At 41.0% G+C, this 15,858-nt stretch overlaps 1 protein-coding gene across 1 annotated transcript; it reads right to left on the bottom strand.

The window, feature by feature from the left end:
* Nucleotides 1-9,763: 9,763 nt before the first annotated feature.
* LOC100343268 (large ribosomal subunit protein eL31-like) lies at nucleotides 9,764-10,249 on the bottom strand. Its single transcript, XM_051843584.2, has one exon. The coding sequence runs from the start codon at nucleotides 10,186-10,188 to the stop codon at nucleotides 9,811-9,813; it is 378 nt and encodes a 125-aa protein (XP_051699544.1). The 5' UTR covers nucleotides 10,189-10,249; the 3' UTR covers nucleotides 9,764-9,810.
* Nucleotides 10,250-15,858: the final 5,609 nt, after the last annotated feature.

Here is a 15,858-nt window from a genome sequence, read left to right on the forward strand (position 1 = left end):
GTTCCAGATTTCTCTGAAAATGGCCTCAGCATCTTCACTTCTGCACTGGCTGGGAGGAGCAGCCCGGAATATTAACAAGCAAGACAAAGGAGAGCTTCTCCTGTGCCTGCTCATGGGGCTAGTGCACTTTCAGAGAACAGCTTTAGGGAGCGCCTAAGAACTCTGAGCTCTGATCACACTGGAGAACAGGAGAGGATGGTTTACACACTTCTTTCCAGGCTTTGGTTTTCTTTTTAAATTTCCATTTATTTTCACTTTATTTGAGAGACAGACTGATACTGAGACATCTTCCATCTACCAGTTCACTCCCATAATGCCTGTAACATCTGGAGCTGGGTCAGGCTGAAGCCAGGAGCCTGGATTACCACTCAAGTATCCCATGTGAGTGCAAGGTGCAAGGATCCCAGTACCCCACGTACCTGCCTCCCAGGGTGCACATTAGCACCTTGGGTCGTTAGCACTCCTGGATCAGGAGCAGAAGAGTTGGTAGTGGAACCAGGCATTCTGATATGGGATGCAGGCAACTCAAGTAACAACTAAAGCTGCTGTACCAAATGCTCACCCTTGTTTTTTAAATTTTTTAATTCCTTATTTATTTGTGAGGTAGAGAGACAGATAAGAGCTCTCTCCCATCTGCTGGTTCACTCCCCAAGTTCCCAAAATGAATAGGGCTAGGCCAGTCCCATGCCTAGTGCGTGTCTCCCATGCAGGTGGCAGGGACTCAGTCCCTCGAGATACCATCACTGCCTCCCAAGGTCCGTCTCAGCAGGAAGCTGGAACTGGGAGCAGAGGCAGGGATCAAACCCAAATGCTCTGATGTGGGTACGTGGGTGTCCTCGCCGCTAGGCTAACCATCCGCTCCCACTCAGACTTTGTTTTGCATGGACTGTGAGGTGTACTGGGCTGGAGCAAGGGCTCAGCCAACCATGGCCCACTGCCTGCTTTTGTAAATAAAGCTTAATCAGAACACAGATGCCCCAGTTTTTTCACACGTCACTATGAGTAGGTGTGACAGAGACCATGTGGTCTGCAAAGCCAGAAGTATTTACTCTTTGTCCCTTTAAAAAGTTTGGGGACTTCTGGTCTGGATCAATGTGACCTTTTTAGAAGCCTTGATGGCTGTAGTTAGAGTTTAGCTAGCTGACTTTTTGTAAAAAAGTAGTCATTTGACCCTTTGTGGAAAATTATACGAACTCCTCGAGGTTTCTTAGAAATACAAATATAAGACTGAATTATGCTTGTCAGGTCATTTCCAGAATTACATTTTTAAATGTGTTCTACCATTTTTTAAGTGGAAAAATGGGCACAATATGATGTGAATTCCTTACAGTTTCTTGGCTTGCATTCCCGTAGTGGGACTTGTAAGTGACTGTTGTACTGATGGCTTCGTTTGTCAAGATAGGTCCTGTAGCGATTTACCTTTCATTCAGAAAATATTCTTGGGATGGATGGTGTGGTTGATTTATGATTTTAAGTGCTTATACATTGCTGAGTTAGTATTATGTTAACTCATTTTACAATTTAAAGCAGTTAAAAACACTTTAAAACAGAGAGCAAGAGAGAGAATATATATGAGAATGATTGAAAGAAGGCACTCCCATATGCTGGTTCAGTCCTCAGATGACCACAATAACCAAGGCTGGGCCAGGCAAAACTGGAACCCTGAAACTCAGTTCAGGTCTCCTACATCGGGGGGCAGAGACCCAAGTCCTTGAGCCATCACCTGCCACCTCCCAGGATGGGCATTAGCAGGAAGCCATGAGTGGAAGCGGAGCTGGGACCTGAACCCAGCCACTCTGATATATTGTGGGTGTTCCAAATAGCATTCCGATCATGACACCAAATGCCTACCCACGCAGTTAAATATACTTCCTACAGATCCTCTTCCTGCCAAATCTTTTGAGTGAGATAGTGGACATTCCTTACAGTTTCTTAGTGTTCCTAAAAGTGGAAATCAGAACCAAGCTAATTATTTTTGAGTGTACACAGATAAGAGGTCAGGTGGGCATTGTTAGATCTCCTTCATTCAGACAACACGATTACCACGGCCTGTGGGCAGGTCTATTTGTGGCAAGGACTACAGCAAGGAGCTCCCAGAAAGGAGAATTCTCAGTTAATGAGTATTGGTGGGGGGAAAAGCTGGGCTGCTGTCCCCCTTTTCTTTTCTTTTCTTTTTTTTTTTTTTTAATTTGACAGACAGTGAGAGAGAGAGAGAGAGAGGTCTTCCTTCCGTTGGTTCACTCCCCAAATGGCCGCCATGGCCGGCACTGCGTCGATCTCAAGCCAGGAGCCAGGTGCTTCTTCCTGGTCTCCCATGCGGGTGCAGGGCCCAAGCACTTGGGCCATCCTCCACTGCCTTTCTGGGCCACAGCAGAGAGCTGGACTGGAAGAGGAGCAACCGGGGCTAGAACCCGGCGCCCATATGGGGTGCTGGCGCCGCAGGCGGAGAATTAGCCAAGTGAGCCATGGTGCCGGCCCCTCCCCTCTTCTTAATGGTCCTTTTTCTACAGAAAGGTTGTAGGCATGTAGGGAAAACCCTTCTTTATATTCCAAGGTAATTGTGGAATAGGATTTTTCTGTCTGCCTAGGGAAGGGAATTGCATTTTCAATTATGTCAGAGATAGAAAAACTTGGTCAGATTATCTAGAATCCCATTACCCCCCCATATTATTGTACTGAAATTAATTTAAAAATTGTTATTTAAAAATACTCTTTTTCATATTTTAAAGCCATAGCTGTATTTATATAATTTATATTTAAGGATTTCAGTTTTAGCTTCAGTTTGTTGCTGTTCCAGAGTTCTTAATGTTATGACTTAGGTTTCAGTATGTTGACCTCTTCAAGAACTTTTAATAATGAAGGAGTATATGTTACATATTTTGTATGTTTTCTGTATACTTGCATGTGTGAGAATTTTATTGTTTTCACACATAAAATAGTGTTTGGGTATAACATTTTTTATCACACCCATTTTTCTTGTAAAGGTACTATAATTATAGTGTTGAAGGATATTTTAAAACATGAAATCATGGCTGTCATACAAATTGAAAATTAGCATATGTATATTTTTAACTCATTAATTAAGGAACCAATAAGAAGTTCCAGTTGGTTCAAAAGAAAATCCAAAGAACCACACATTATAGTGGCACATAAGAAATGTAATGAATTCACAGACAGATGCAAAACAGGTCTATCTATGATGCAATTATCAATTTTATTCCTCTAGACACAATTAATTTGCATTTTTATGGACAAGAATAATTTGCATGATTCTCAGTTTTCTATAATTTACAGAGTTGTAAAATAGCTCAAAGACAATGAAAGGTTGATAGATCCTGGAAGGGTGCTAACAGATACTTAGTAATTTCTTTGGTTAATTTCCATATTTTTAACAACGTTTCTCCTATGACAATGACATTAGTGTTTAATGTGTCTGGTATAATTATAAATATATATCTTAATAAACCTTCACCAAATTATCTTCATTTTGGAGATGAGAAAACAGAAGCATTGAGGTTTTCATTGGCTCACAGTAAAATGAAGGAGTCAGAATTTGAGAATCATAAGTATGCTCTTCTGTAATGTGCATCTGTATACACACACAAATATTAGGACGAAAGAATAGGGTCTCATGGGGGGCTTAGGGAGTATCCATGATTGTGTTAATGAAACCACGGACAATGAAGAATCGCCCTCCCCTTGCTTCCCAGCACGCTTTGCGTAGCTGCCTGACATTCTAACGGCCATAGTAGTTGTTTCCCTGCCTGTTACACAGTAATTTGCTTTCCCACAGTAGTTGTCTTCGCTAAAAATCTGCTGAGCTGTGTTTTAAGGCCCCTGATAAACCAGACAGAACCAGCTACACCAAAATTATGACTGGAATCTGAGGAGACCCCCTCAAGGCTGGCGGGAGAGCTCCCACAGGGTTTACTGTGTGAAACCACACATCTCCAGCGACGTCTCAGCAGCCATCTTCGAACATGCGACACAAGCGAAAGCGTGATTTGTCAATGCGCGTGCTCGAGGGACTTCCCACACCTTTCCTCTTCACCTGTCCTAGTCCGTCTCTTCGTTTTACCATTAACTCCCCACTTACCTTAACACCAGAATTCCATAAACCCTTTGTTTCGGTGCTTATAGTTTTTTTTAAATTAAAAAAAATTTAAAAGATTTATTTTATTTATTTGAAAGGCAGAGTGTGAGAGAGAGAAGTAGACACATACACACACACACACACGCGCGCACACACACAATCTTCCATCCACTGGTTCACCCCCTAGATGGCCACAGCAGCCAGGGCTGATCTTATATGCAATCATTTCAGGAGTAGAATTCAAATTGGAATGAGTTAGTGATGGACAGAAATTATTTGTGAATGCATATAATGAAAGCAAAGAAAGAGAAGGGAGTAGATGGAGCAGGAGTGGAGGTAGATTTTTTTTTTTTTGGTAAGATGATGGATGTATTAATGAAAGTTTTCCAGAGAAACAGAACCAATAGAAAATAGAAATATAGAAAAACTTCTTACATATATTTTCATAAAATCAATTATGGTATTATGTTCTGTTGGTGATTAGTGAGTCAAGGAGTTTGCCTATAGCTTACAGTTGAGCTCTTGTAAGGAACAACCATTTCAGCTGAGAAAGAAGGTTTTCATTTATTTATATTCTTTGGGTCAAAATTGTAGACGCACACAAACACTCGCCCCATCATAATGATTCCTTATTTGAGACTAAGAAGACAGGTTTCCCTGTTGTTCTGTAGCATCTTAAAAAAGCAAGTAAACCTAATTTCTAAAGAACAAAGGGATTACAGTTTTTGAGAGACAAAGCTCCCATCGCTGGCTTGCTCCTCAAATGCCCTGAATGGCTGAGGCTGCACTGAAGCCAGGAATTAGGAACTCAGTGTTGTTCTCCCATGCGGGTGGCAGGGGCCCAATTACGTGAACCTGTGGCATCTCAGGATGTTCATTAACAGGAATCTGGAATCAAGAGTGGAGCTGAGACTTGAACTTGGGCACATTGATAGAGGATGCAGATGTCCCAACTGATGACCTAACCACTAGGCTTAACACCTACCCTCAGAAGGGATTTTTTAAAAAAAGATTTATTTTATTTATTTGAAAGAGTTACAGAGAGAGGTAGAGACAGAGAGGTCTTCCATCCCCTGGTGGCCTGAACGGCTGGAGCTGCGCTGATCCAAAGCTGGGAGCCAGGAGCTTCTTCTGGGTCTCCCACATGGGTACACTTGGACCATCCTCCACTGCCTTCCCAGGCAATAGCAGAGAGCTGGATTGAAAGAGGAGCAGCCGGGACTTGAACAGTGCCCATTTGGGATGCCAGCGCTTCAGGCCAGGGCTTTAACCCGCTGCGCAACAGCGCTGGTCCTAGAAGGGATTTTTTTTTTTAAAGAGTTCTCTGATTTGATTTGTTCTTTTTCAATGCAGTTACACAGTTCTTGGAGGCAACACATAGACATACCTTAGCATACTTTGCTTAAGAAAAGGAGGTAATCTATCAGTTTGTGTCAGTTAGATTTTGCTATGTAACACACCACTCTAAATTTAATGGCTTGAAACAATAACCATTTTGTTTATCTCACAGTTCTTTGAGTCAGCTGGGCAGTTCTGCTCTGGGCCAGCTCTCTCCTGCATCCTTGATCTGTTGGTGGGCTTCATTCACCAACAGTGTGTGATGTGTGGTGGCTGACAGTCTGTGAGCTAGAGAGCTGTGGGTTGTTATTTGTGGCTTCTCATCTTCCAGCAGGTTTCCTTTGCATGGTTGTCTCACGCTTTTTCGAGCAAGAAAATGGCAGGTCTCAGGGGCCAAGTGCTTTTTGAGTCTCTGCTTATGTCACATTTGCATGTTTCATTAGCTGAGTCAAGGTCCACGCCCAAGTCCAGATGCCAGATGGTGGAGAAACACACTCCCCTTCTTGATGGGAAGAGCTGCAACACGTACCAGGGTAGGGAAAACTGTAGCCTTGTTTGCAATTCACCACATTCTGTTAATCTCATCTGAGGATCTCATCGCTGATCCTCTGTGAGGGTTTTCTTGATGTTCTTCCCTGTTCTTTTTATTTATTTTTTTATTATTATTTTTTGACAGGCAGAGTGGACAGTGAGAGAAAGAGACAGAGAGAAAGGTCTTCCTTTGCCGTTGGTTCACCCTCCAATGGCTGCCGCGGCCGGCGCGTTGCGGCCGGCGCACCGTGCTGATCCGATGGTTAGAGCCAGGAGCCAGGTGCTTTTCCTGGTCTCCCATGGGGTGCAGGGCCCAAGCACCTGGGCCATCCTCCACTGCACTCCCTGGCCACAGCAGAGAGCTGGCCTGGAAGAGGGGCAACCGGGACAGAATCCGGCGCCCCGACCGGGACTAGAACCCGGTGTGCCGGCGCCGCTAGGCGGAGGATTAGCCTAGTGAGCCGTGGCGCCGGCCCTCCCTGTTCTTACATTTTCTGTCTCACAGGTCTTTTCTATTCTTGAGAAATGCACTTTCATGAGTTTGAATTAAAAAATGCTTCTGGAAAGACTTTCATTTAATTGAGGTAAATTCTCATATTAATATTTTGAGGATTTTAAGGAGGGCCTAATTTAAAATATATTGAGAGACTGAAAATATAATGATTCAATAATGCATATTCAACTCATAAAACCTGGAAAATAGACAAGTGCAAAGTAAAAGATATTGACCCACAAACATATTAGTGAATGTCTACCTTTTTTTCTTTTTTTTTCCTTAAGAGCGTGTGTATGGTTGTGTGGTGAGGAGCAGTATAGAACATAGATTAGAAGCATAGCTTGTGGAGTCTGATTTTCTGCGTTTGAATCCTAGCTTTTCTACTCATTAGCTATATTGAGAAAGGATCTCTTTGTTTCCCAGTTTCTACATTTGCCAAATAAAGTTAATACCAACTCACATCGGGTTAGAGGTTTAAGTGAGCATATGTAAAGGGCTTAGAACAGCACACAAGCTCAAGGTGCTGGTGCTTTGTGAGTGGTGGCTGTTGTTTGTATTTGTATTTGTTATGTATTAGCTTCCTAGATGTCTAGTCTCAAGATACAGCCATCCCATTAAAGCACAGATACTAAGTCTCTGCACTCATTCTGCTGAACACTGCAAGCTTAGTCATTTGCCAGGTTCATCGCCCCAAGTTATTTCTAGGATTTTCAAAGGCGTTGCTCCAATCTATCTGGGTTGTTACTCATAGCCTTTATTTGCATTCCCAGTTTTGCAGGGCCCTGGCTGTTGCTCATTTCACCACTGAGGAGCTTAGCAAGCTTTAGCATTTCATAAAAATGTACTGAAGACTTTGAAATATCAATAACACAAAGTATTTGCCTGTTACTTTAGCCTATTGCTAGTTGGCATCTGTTAGAACCTGTAAGGCCACTGAGAGAGACCTAAACCCCCAAACCCAGTGAAACTGCGCGCAGATAATCTAAATGCTAGTGGGACATTTATTGCTTGGGAAAGCCCCGCACCTGGGACATTCCAAAACAGAGTAGAGTACATTGCTAAAACAATGTACTGTAAACTTCATCAAGGAGCCTTTCAGGGTGCTTGTGGCATTCTGCACTCCCCCAACAAGCAGCCTAAGACAAGACTCTGCCTGCTCCCCAAACAGAATGAAGCCTGGATTCAAACTCCCTATCCTCTGTCTGAGCAGGCTCAAACCCCACTCCCTTTACCTCTCCCCATTCTGTCCCCCCTAAAATAAAGTCTTATCTACTTTCACTCATCTCCTCCCTTTTTTGAACCCTAAAATCTAATAGCACCTATCGCCTTTGCATCTGTTTTCAAGCAAATGCAAAAGAGAAAATAATGATGATGCCTATGTTCCACCATCCAGCTACAAAAACTCTTGATGTCTTGTTAATCACATTTCATTTATCGCATCCCCTTTTCTGGAGTTCTACAAAGCAAATCCTGGATGTCATGTCAGTTTACCCACAAATGTTTAAATATACCTCTCTAATTGGTAAGAACTTAGATTATTTTTTAACAGGGCACCATGGCATTATCATACTTAACAAAAAAATCTCAGTTATGTAATACAAAGTCTCCCTTAAAATATCTCTGCTTGTCTTAAAAATATCTGTTTACAGCTGTTGGTCAAATCAGGATTTATGCAAGGTTATGTGGATAGAAATTTCCTTTTCTCTTCCTTTCTTCTGCTCCAGTTTGTTCACTTTCCCACTCCTGTCTTTTTTTTTTTTAAGACTTATTTATTTGAAAAGGAGAGAGGGGGAGGGAGGGATGGAGGGAGGGAGGATATTTTTCATCTGCACGTGGCCCCAACAGCCAGGGCTTGGCTGGTGGCAGATGCCCAGGCACTTGGGCTATCTTCTGCGTTCCCATTAGCAGGTACGATTAGCAGGAAGTTAGATCGTATTGACATGATATCATTGTAGGCAGTGCCTTAACCCACTGTGCCACAATGCCAGTCCCCTTTCCCTCTCCTTTCCCACCTCCTTGTTTGAAATGTAGATTTCATCATTGATTTATAAGTGTGAACACAGGAAAGAGGGAGAGAGCATTCACAACCAATTGTTAAATGTCTTCAACCATGAGTTGTGTGAGTTTTCTTACATTCATGAGTATAACTCAGTTCTCTACCACCTCTATCCTTTCCAGAAATTATTTTGAGCTCCACAGAGAAGGCAGTCTTTGTATTCATAAACAATACATATACATGTCTTTTTTAAAAATTTGTTTAAGAATCCATATTTTATACATTAAAAATTGATGTCTTTTTGCAGATTGGGAATAAAGAAAAGCAAGATGAAATATGCAGATGGGAGACTCCAGCATACCTTTAAAACAAGGGAATCACTAAAGAAGATTAAGTGCACCCTGAAAGGAAACTCAGAGACACACACACACACACACACACACAAACTCATACACATATATATATATATATTACCTAGGAACTTTAAGTGTAAAAGCTTCACACATTTCATATATATGAATTTAGGGTCATAGTAGTTCTTCTCATTCTATCTCTGTACTGCCCACATTCCCACCCTTCTTCCTCTTCCCTCTCCCATTCCTATTCTTATTTTTTTTGCAAAGATCTACCTTAAATTAACGTTATATAGATAAGATTAATTCTACACTAACCAAAGAGTTCAACAAATAGTATGAAAAAAAAAACTGTTCCAAAACCATTGAGAAAATGGATGTTCAAATTAATCACATTTCAGAATATCAATTTTACTTCCATAGAATATCTTTGAGGTGCTATATTAGTTATCACAGGTCAGGGAGAACATATGGTGTTTGTCTTTTTGGGACTGGCTTATTTCACTAAGTATAATGGTTTCTAGTTGCATCCATTTTGTTGCAAATGACAGGATTTCTTTTTTCTTTTTCTTTTTTACTGTTGTGTGGAATTCCATGATGTACATATTCCATGATTTCTTTATCTAGTCTTCAGTTCACAGACATCTAGGATGATTCCATATCTTAGTTATTGTGAATTGAACTGCAGTAAATATGGGGGTAGAGATAACTCTTTCATATACTGACTTAATTTCCTTTGGGTAAATTCCCAGGAGTGGATGGCTGGGTCATATGGTAGGTCTATATTCAGATTTCTGAGATATCTCCAGACTGTCTTCCATAGTGGCTGTACCAGTTTTCATCCCCACCATAATGGATTAGGGTACCTTTTCCCCTACATCTTCACCAGCATTTGTTGTTTGTTGATTTCTGTATGAAAGGCATGCTAACTGGGGTGAGGTGAAACCTCATTGTGGTTTTCTTTTTTTCTTTTTTTTTTTTTTTGGCAGCTTTACAACTTTAATCATTTCTCATCCACATTGACTGTCTGTAGATTTTTGAAAGTGGTGACAGGTACGTAGGTAACCAAAGTGTAGAGCTTGTTTGGGGAATCTTCATCCTCATTACGTTTTCTGGACAACCTCACGCGGATGCGGTATGGGACATTCCTTATTCCTTTGGCCCAGACGGCTTTGTTGAGCCTGGTGTCAATGCGCACATCTGGAGTTCCCATCTCTTTCATGGCAAACTTCCGGATCTCTTTGAGTGCCCGAGGGGCACGCTTCTTGAAGCCCACGCCATGGATGCGCTTGTGAATGTTGATGGTGTACTCGCAGGTCACCACCTCGTTGATGGCAGAACGACCCTTCTTCTTCTCGCCGCCCTTCTTCGCGGGAGCCATCTTGGAGGGCCCAAGCTGGAAAGGAAGAGCGCGAAGGATTGTGGGAGAGAGAAAGTCCCGGCTGCTCATTGTGGTTTTCATTTGCATTTCCCTGATGGCTAATGATCCTGAACATTTTTTCATGTGTCTGTTGGCCATATGAATGTCCTTTTTTGAAAAATGCTTGTTCAAGTCCTTTGTCCATTTAACTGGGTTATTTGTTTTGTCATTGTTGAGTTTGTTGAGCTCTGTATAGATCCTAGATATTAATCTTTATATTTATGCATGAGGGAGATTGTGATGGTTTAGTTCTCCCACATTGATTCTTACCTCCCCTTTCTGCCTTTTGGGAAAATACTGTATGAGTGATCTTTCTCTTTTTCTCTTTTAAAGTATACAATATAATCATCCTTCATTAGTGGTCTCTCTCTGCACTTAGAATAAAAAAATGTTTCTTAGCTTGACTTATAAGGTCTTAGATGCATGGTTCACTCCTTGGCTGTCTGACTTTGTTTGGGATCATTTTTCTTTTCTATCTTTTGCTTCAGGCACAATGGTCCTGTCTCACTTTCTACAGAATGACAGGCTCCCTCTGTGGAAAACATCTTGTTCTGAATGGAGTACACTCTCCACCCCCTAATTGTCTGGGGGTCTTCTTTGTCAGAGAACCAAATTTTTTCCTCCCCCAAAACACTTATCCAAGTTTGCTCTCATTAGTCCATTAATGTGATCATATGGTTAAGTCTGTTTCTCTACTCAGGCTATGCATATAGTTTTACTGGCTAAACCACAAACTTCCAGAAAGTAGGAACAGAGCCTATATTTTATGCCCATATGCATATTTATTGATTGAATAAATGAATGCTGCTAAGGTGGCTCTTATAAAGGTTCATTTTTCCAACTAAAAAATCTAAAATTCCTAAAGTTTTTTCGACTCACTGATCTTTGCAATTCGCAGTAGTTGTGGTCTAAGAGTTGCTATAAACACGGAATAAGTGAACACCAGACCACTGATCCCATAAGAATTACAAGGCTAGGTTCCTGCCTAACCAGTCGATATATAACCTTATATGTTTCTGTTTAAACACACTTTATTTAATACCACTGTTGATTTATTAGGATTGAGCTCATGGCCAACAGCACTTATGCCTTATAGAAGCTTCTCTAACATCAGTGTTTTCTCCATAAGCTGTATCATAGCCATCCTTTTAAGAGGACCAGAGAGTCCCTCAGCATTATGCTTGGTGGCCATTTTGTGTATATATATATATATTTTAAAGTTTTATTTATTTTCAAAGTCAGAAAGAGGGAGAGACACAAAGAGAGAGAGAGATCTTCCATCTGCTGGTTCACTACCCAGATGGCTGCAATGGTCAGTACTCAGCAAGGCTGAAGCTACAAACCAGGAACTTCACCTGGGTCTCCTACATGGGTGGCAGTGGCCCAAATACTTGGGCCATCTTCTGCTGCTTTTTCCCTAAGGGAGGGGCATTTTGAACAGTGAAATAAATCACTAACAAAAAAGCACAGCAAATGTGAAAAATGTGGAACTAAATACAATATGGAAAAATATTTGTTTACAGTATGAGAACTCAGACATGAAGGCAGAATGTTGCCATGTTGGACTCACCTAGGACAAAAGCTCAGAAGAACTCATGATTTTTTACTGTTGTGCATATGTTGACAAATGAGTACAGTAGTATCTTAAATAGTGATTTTGGGGTTACAAAAATTTTTCACAAATAGACATATGTGGAATCCATGAATAATGAGGACTGACTGTACCCGAATATGCAATAACAAAATATGCTATATAAATGCATTTTATATTACATATAAATAAATTAGATAAAAATATGTATTAATATAATTATTAAAATCTTATATATAGTGTTGTATTACTTGAAAATATATGGTATGCATGTCAATAAATATTCCTTTACAAGATGTACTCCAAAGTAGGTTGCTAAAGCCAATATTGAATGTGTTCTAGGATATTAGGGATCCCATGGGAGTTATTGTGGAAAGTGCTAATATTTAAAAAGGAGAGAACAATCCAACATGGGAAGCGGGATGCACAGCAGACTCAGAATGGCAGATGTCCTCAACAGCGCTCTGGCCTCAGAATCAGCCCTTAAGGCATTCAGATCCGGCTAAAAAGCCCATGAAAGTTTATCAGGCATGGAAAGCCAAGACACTGTAGTGCAAAAAAAAAAAAAAAAAAAAAAAGACCCAAATGAAAGTTCTCGGTGAGTGAGATCTCAGTGGAAAGAACAGGCCATCAAAGAAGGAGGTACCTTTCTCTGAAGGGTACCTCCACTTTGACTCTGGCCTTGTCTAAGTAAGATTGTAGTTGGCGAACTCAAGAGGCTTCCATAGCATTGGCAGCTCATGACAAGAGCCTTGGGTGATTACTGATGTCATAAATAAGAGTGTCAATTGTTAAATCAACAACAGGCATCACTGTGCACCTACTCCCCATGTAGGATCTCTGTCCTTAATGTGTTATACTATGTGAATTAACAGTAAAACTAGTACTCAAACAGTACTTTATACTTTGTGTTTCTGTGTGGGTGCAAAGTGTTGAAATCTTTACTTAGTATATACTAAATTGATCTTCTGTATATAAAGATAATTGAAAATGAATCTTGACGTGAATGGAATGGGAGAGGGAGTGGGAGATGGGATGGTTGTGGGTGGGAGGGAGGTTATGGGGGGAAAAAGCTGCTATAATCCAAAAATTGTACTTTGGAAATTTATATTTACTAAATAAAAGTTTAAAAAAACAAACTCTCTATGCCTGTGGCATCTGACAAAAGCTAGTGTCCCAGATTCTTACAGTTGTGCTGTTTAGGGGACAGTCACTGGGCCAAGAGAGCGTATATAATAATTTCCCTTTGGTGGTTGTGTATGTTGCTGACTTTTGTGACTTTGATCTTCCAAGTTGTCACAGTTAGTTGACTGTTTCTCACTAGATGGTATCTTAGTCTGTTTTCTATTGCTGTAACACAATCCTGGAGACTGGGGAGTTTACAGAGAAAGGTGGTTAATTTGGTTCTGGAGGACAAGGTGTTCAAAATTAGGTGGAGGTGGCTGCACCTGGCGAGAACCTCATGTCACATCATCACATGGAGGATGCCATCACATGAAGGGCCTGTGTGAGAGAGTGGCTTGGTGGGTATACATGGAAGCAAAGAGAGGTCCAAGGGCTTTATAACATCTGCTCTTGGAATAAATGACCCACTCTCTTGGGAGCAACACTGATCTCTTCATGGAGGGGAAGCCCCATGACCCAGTATCTCTCAATATTGTTACAGTGACAATGAAATTTATTTTTTCCTTTACTATTTTTAAAAGATTTATTTATTTATTATTATTTTTTAAAAAAGATTTATTTGAAAGGCAGAGTTACAAAGAGAGGAGGAGGAGAGAGAAAGAGAGTTAGAGAGAGAGAGAGAGATCGATTAATCTTCCATCTGCTGATTCACTCCCTAAATGATCACAATGGTAGGAGCTGTACCAAGATGAAGCCAGGAGCTTCTTCCAGGTCTCCCACATGAATGTATGGGCCCCAAAACTTGGGCCATCTTCAAGTGCTTTCCCAGGTGCATTAGCAGGGAGCTGGATCAGAAGTGGAGCAGCCAGGGCTTGAACACTTGCCCATAAGGGATGCCAGCACTGTAGGCAGAGGCTTAACCTATTATGCCACAATGCTAACCCCTTTCATATACTATTTTTTAATTTTTGAATTTTCTTATTTGTGTGTATTCATAAATACAACTTTAGGAACCTAGTAACTCTTCCCACCATACTTACCATCCCACCCACACTCCCATCCCTTTTTCTCTTCCCTCTCCTGTTCCCAGTCTTGTTTTTTACTAAGATCTATTTTCATTTAACTTTATACACAGAATATTAACTTTATTCTAGGTAAAGAGTTCAACACTTTGTATGAGAAAGAAAAAACAAAAACAAAAACTATTCAACAGTCTAGACAAGGATTGTTCAAAGTCATTGCATCTCCAAGGTAATTTTGCCTTTTTTTTTTTGTTTTTAGAAACAGTTATCTTTAATGAAGAATGCAAGAATGACACATCTTTTGTGAGCACTTAGACATAATTATCACTTATGAGAATATCTTCCAATTAATACACTAAAATGAAGTAGTTCTTTGAGAACAAGTTTTATTATTTAGTCTCATAATAAAACTCTTTGAGGACCATGTTCCTGCATGGGAAGTTAGTGCACAGTGACTCCTGTTGTTAACTTAACAATTAACACTCTTTTTTTTTTAATTTTTAAAATTTTTTTTTTATTTTTGACAGGTAGAGTGGACAGTGAGAGAGAGAGACAGAGAGAAAGGTCTTCCTTTGCCATTGGTTCACCCTCCAATGGCCGCTGCGGCCGGCGCACCGCGCTGATCCGATGGCAGGAGCCAGGAGCCAGGTGCTTCTCCTGGTCTCCCATGGGGTGCAGGGCCCAAGCACCTGGGCCATCCTCCACTGCACTCCCTGGCCACAGCAGAGAGCTGGCCTGGAAGAGGGGCAACCAGGACAGAATCCGGCGCCCCGACCGGGACTAGAACCCGGTGTGCCGGCGCCGCTAGGCGGAGGATTAGCCTAGTGAGCCGCAGCGCCGGCCACAATTAACACTCTTATGTATGACATCAGAAAATACCCAAGGCTCTTGACATGAGCTGCCTCAGCTATGGAAGCCTTTTGGATCCACAAACTCCTTCAGTATTTCAACAATGCCACAAGCAAAGTCGAAGTTCTTTCCTACCATCAGAGAAAAGTACATCCTTTGGTGGATGCTTCTTTCCACTGGGGTCTCACCAGAGATATCCTTCAAGTAGAACATTTTTTGCCACAGTGTCTTGGCTTTCCATTCCTGAAATGCTTTTCAGCCAAGCCAGAATGCCTTAAGTACTGATTCTGAGGTCAGAATGCTGCTTAACGCAATTGTCATTCTATGAGTCTGCTGTATGGACTGCTTCTCATGTTGGAATGTTCACTTCTTTTTAATTCTATTATTACCGAACAGTTGGCCCTATTTATATGATCACTTTAACACTTAATCCTATCCATATGATCTCTATAATACTTAAAATGTTATTTTTACCACCCAGCTTAAGGGGATTTGGGTTCCCATGGCAGGTTTTAAAACTGTACTTTTAGAAGTCAGTCTGTAGGAATTTATGCAAACTATATGGCTTTATAGTTACAAACTACATATATTTCACAATTACAGCTTTAAGATCATAGTGATTCTTCCCATTGTGCTCACCCTCCCACCCTCACCCCCTCACCCCCTCCCCCATCCTCTTCTCTCTTGTTCTCACTCTTATTTTTTCTCATCTATTTTCTGTTAACTTTATACACATATGGTTAACTTTATGTTATGTGAAAGTTCAATGATTAGTATGAAAGAGGTAAGAAAAGGACAATATGATAAAGGAAAAGAAAAAAAACTGTTCCTCAACAGTCAAGACAAGGACTGTTCAAGGACATTGTTTCTCAAAGTGACAAATTCAGTTCTACAGGTTGCCTTTTAGGTGCTCTATCTGTTATCACAGATCAGGGAGGACATATGGCATTTGTCCTTTTGGGACTGGCTTATTTCACTAAGTATGATGTTTTTCAGTTTCATCCATTTTGTTGCAAGTTACTGGAATTCATTTTTTTTTGACAG

The sequence above is a fragment of the Oryctolagus cuniculus genome, chromosome 1, assembly GCF_964237555.1.
Source record: "Oryctolagus cuniculus chromosome 1, mOryCun1.1, whole genome shotgun sequence".
In the NCBI taxonomy this organism is placed as follows: Eukaryota; Metazoa; Chordata; class Mammalia; order Lagomorpha; family Leporidae; genus Oryctolagus; species Oryctolagus cuniculus.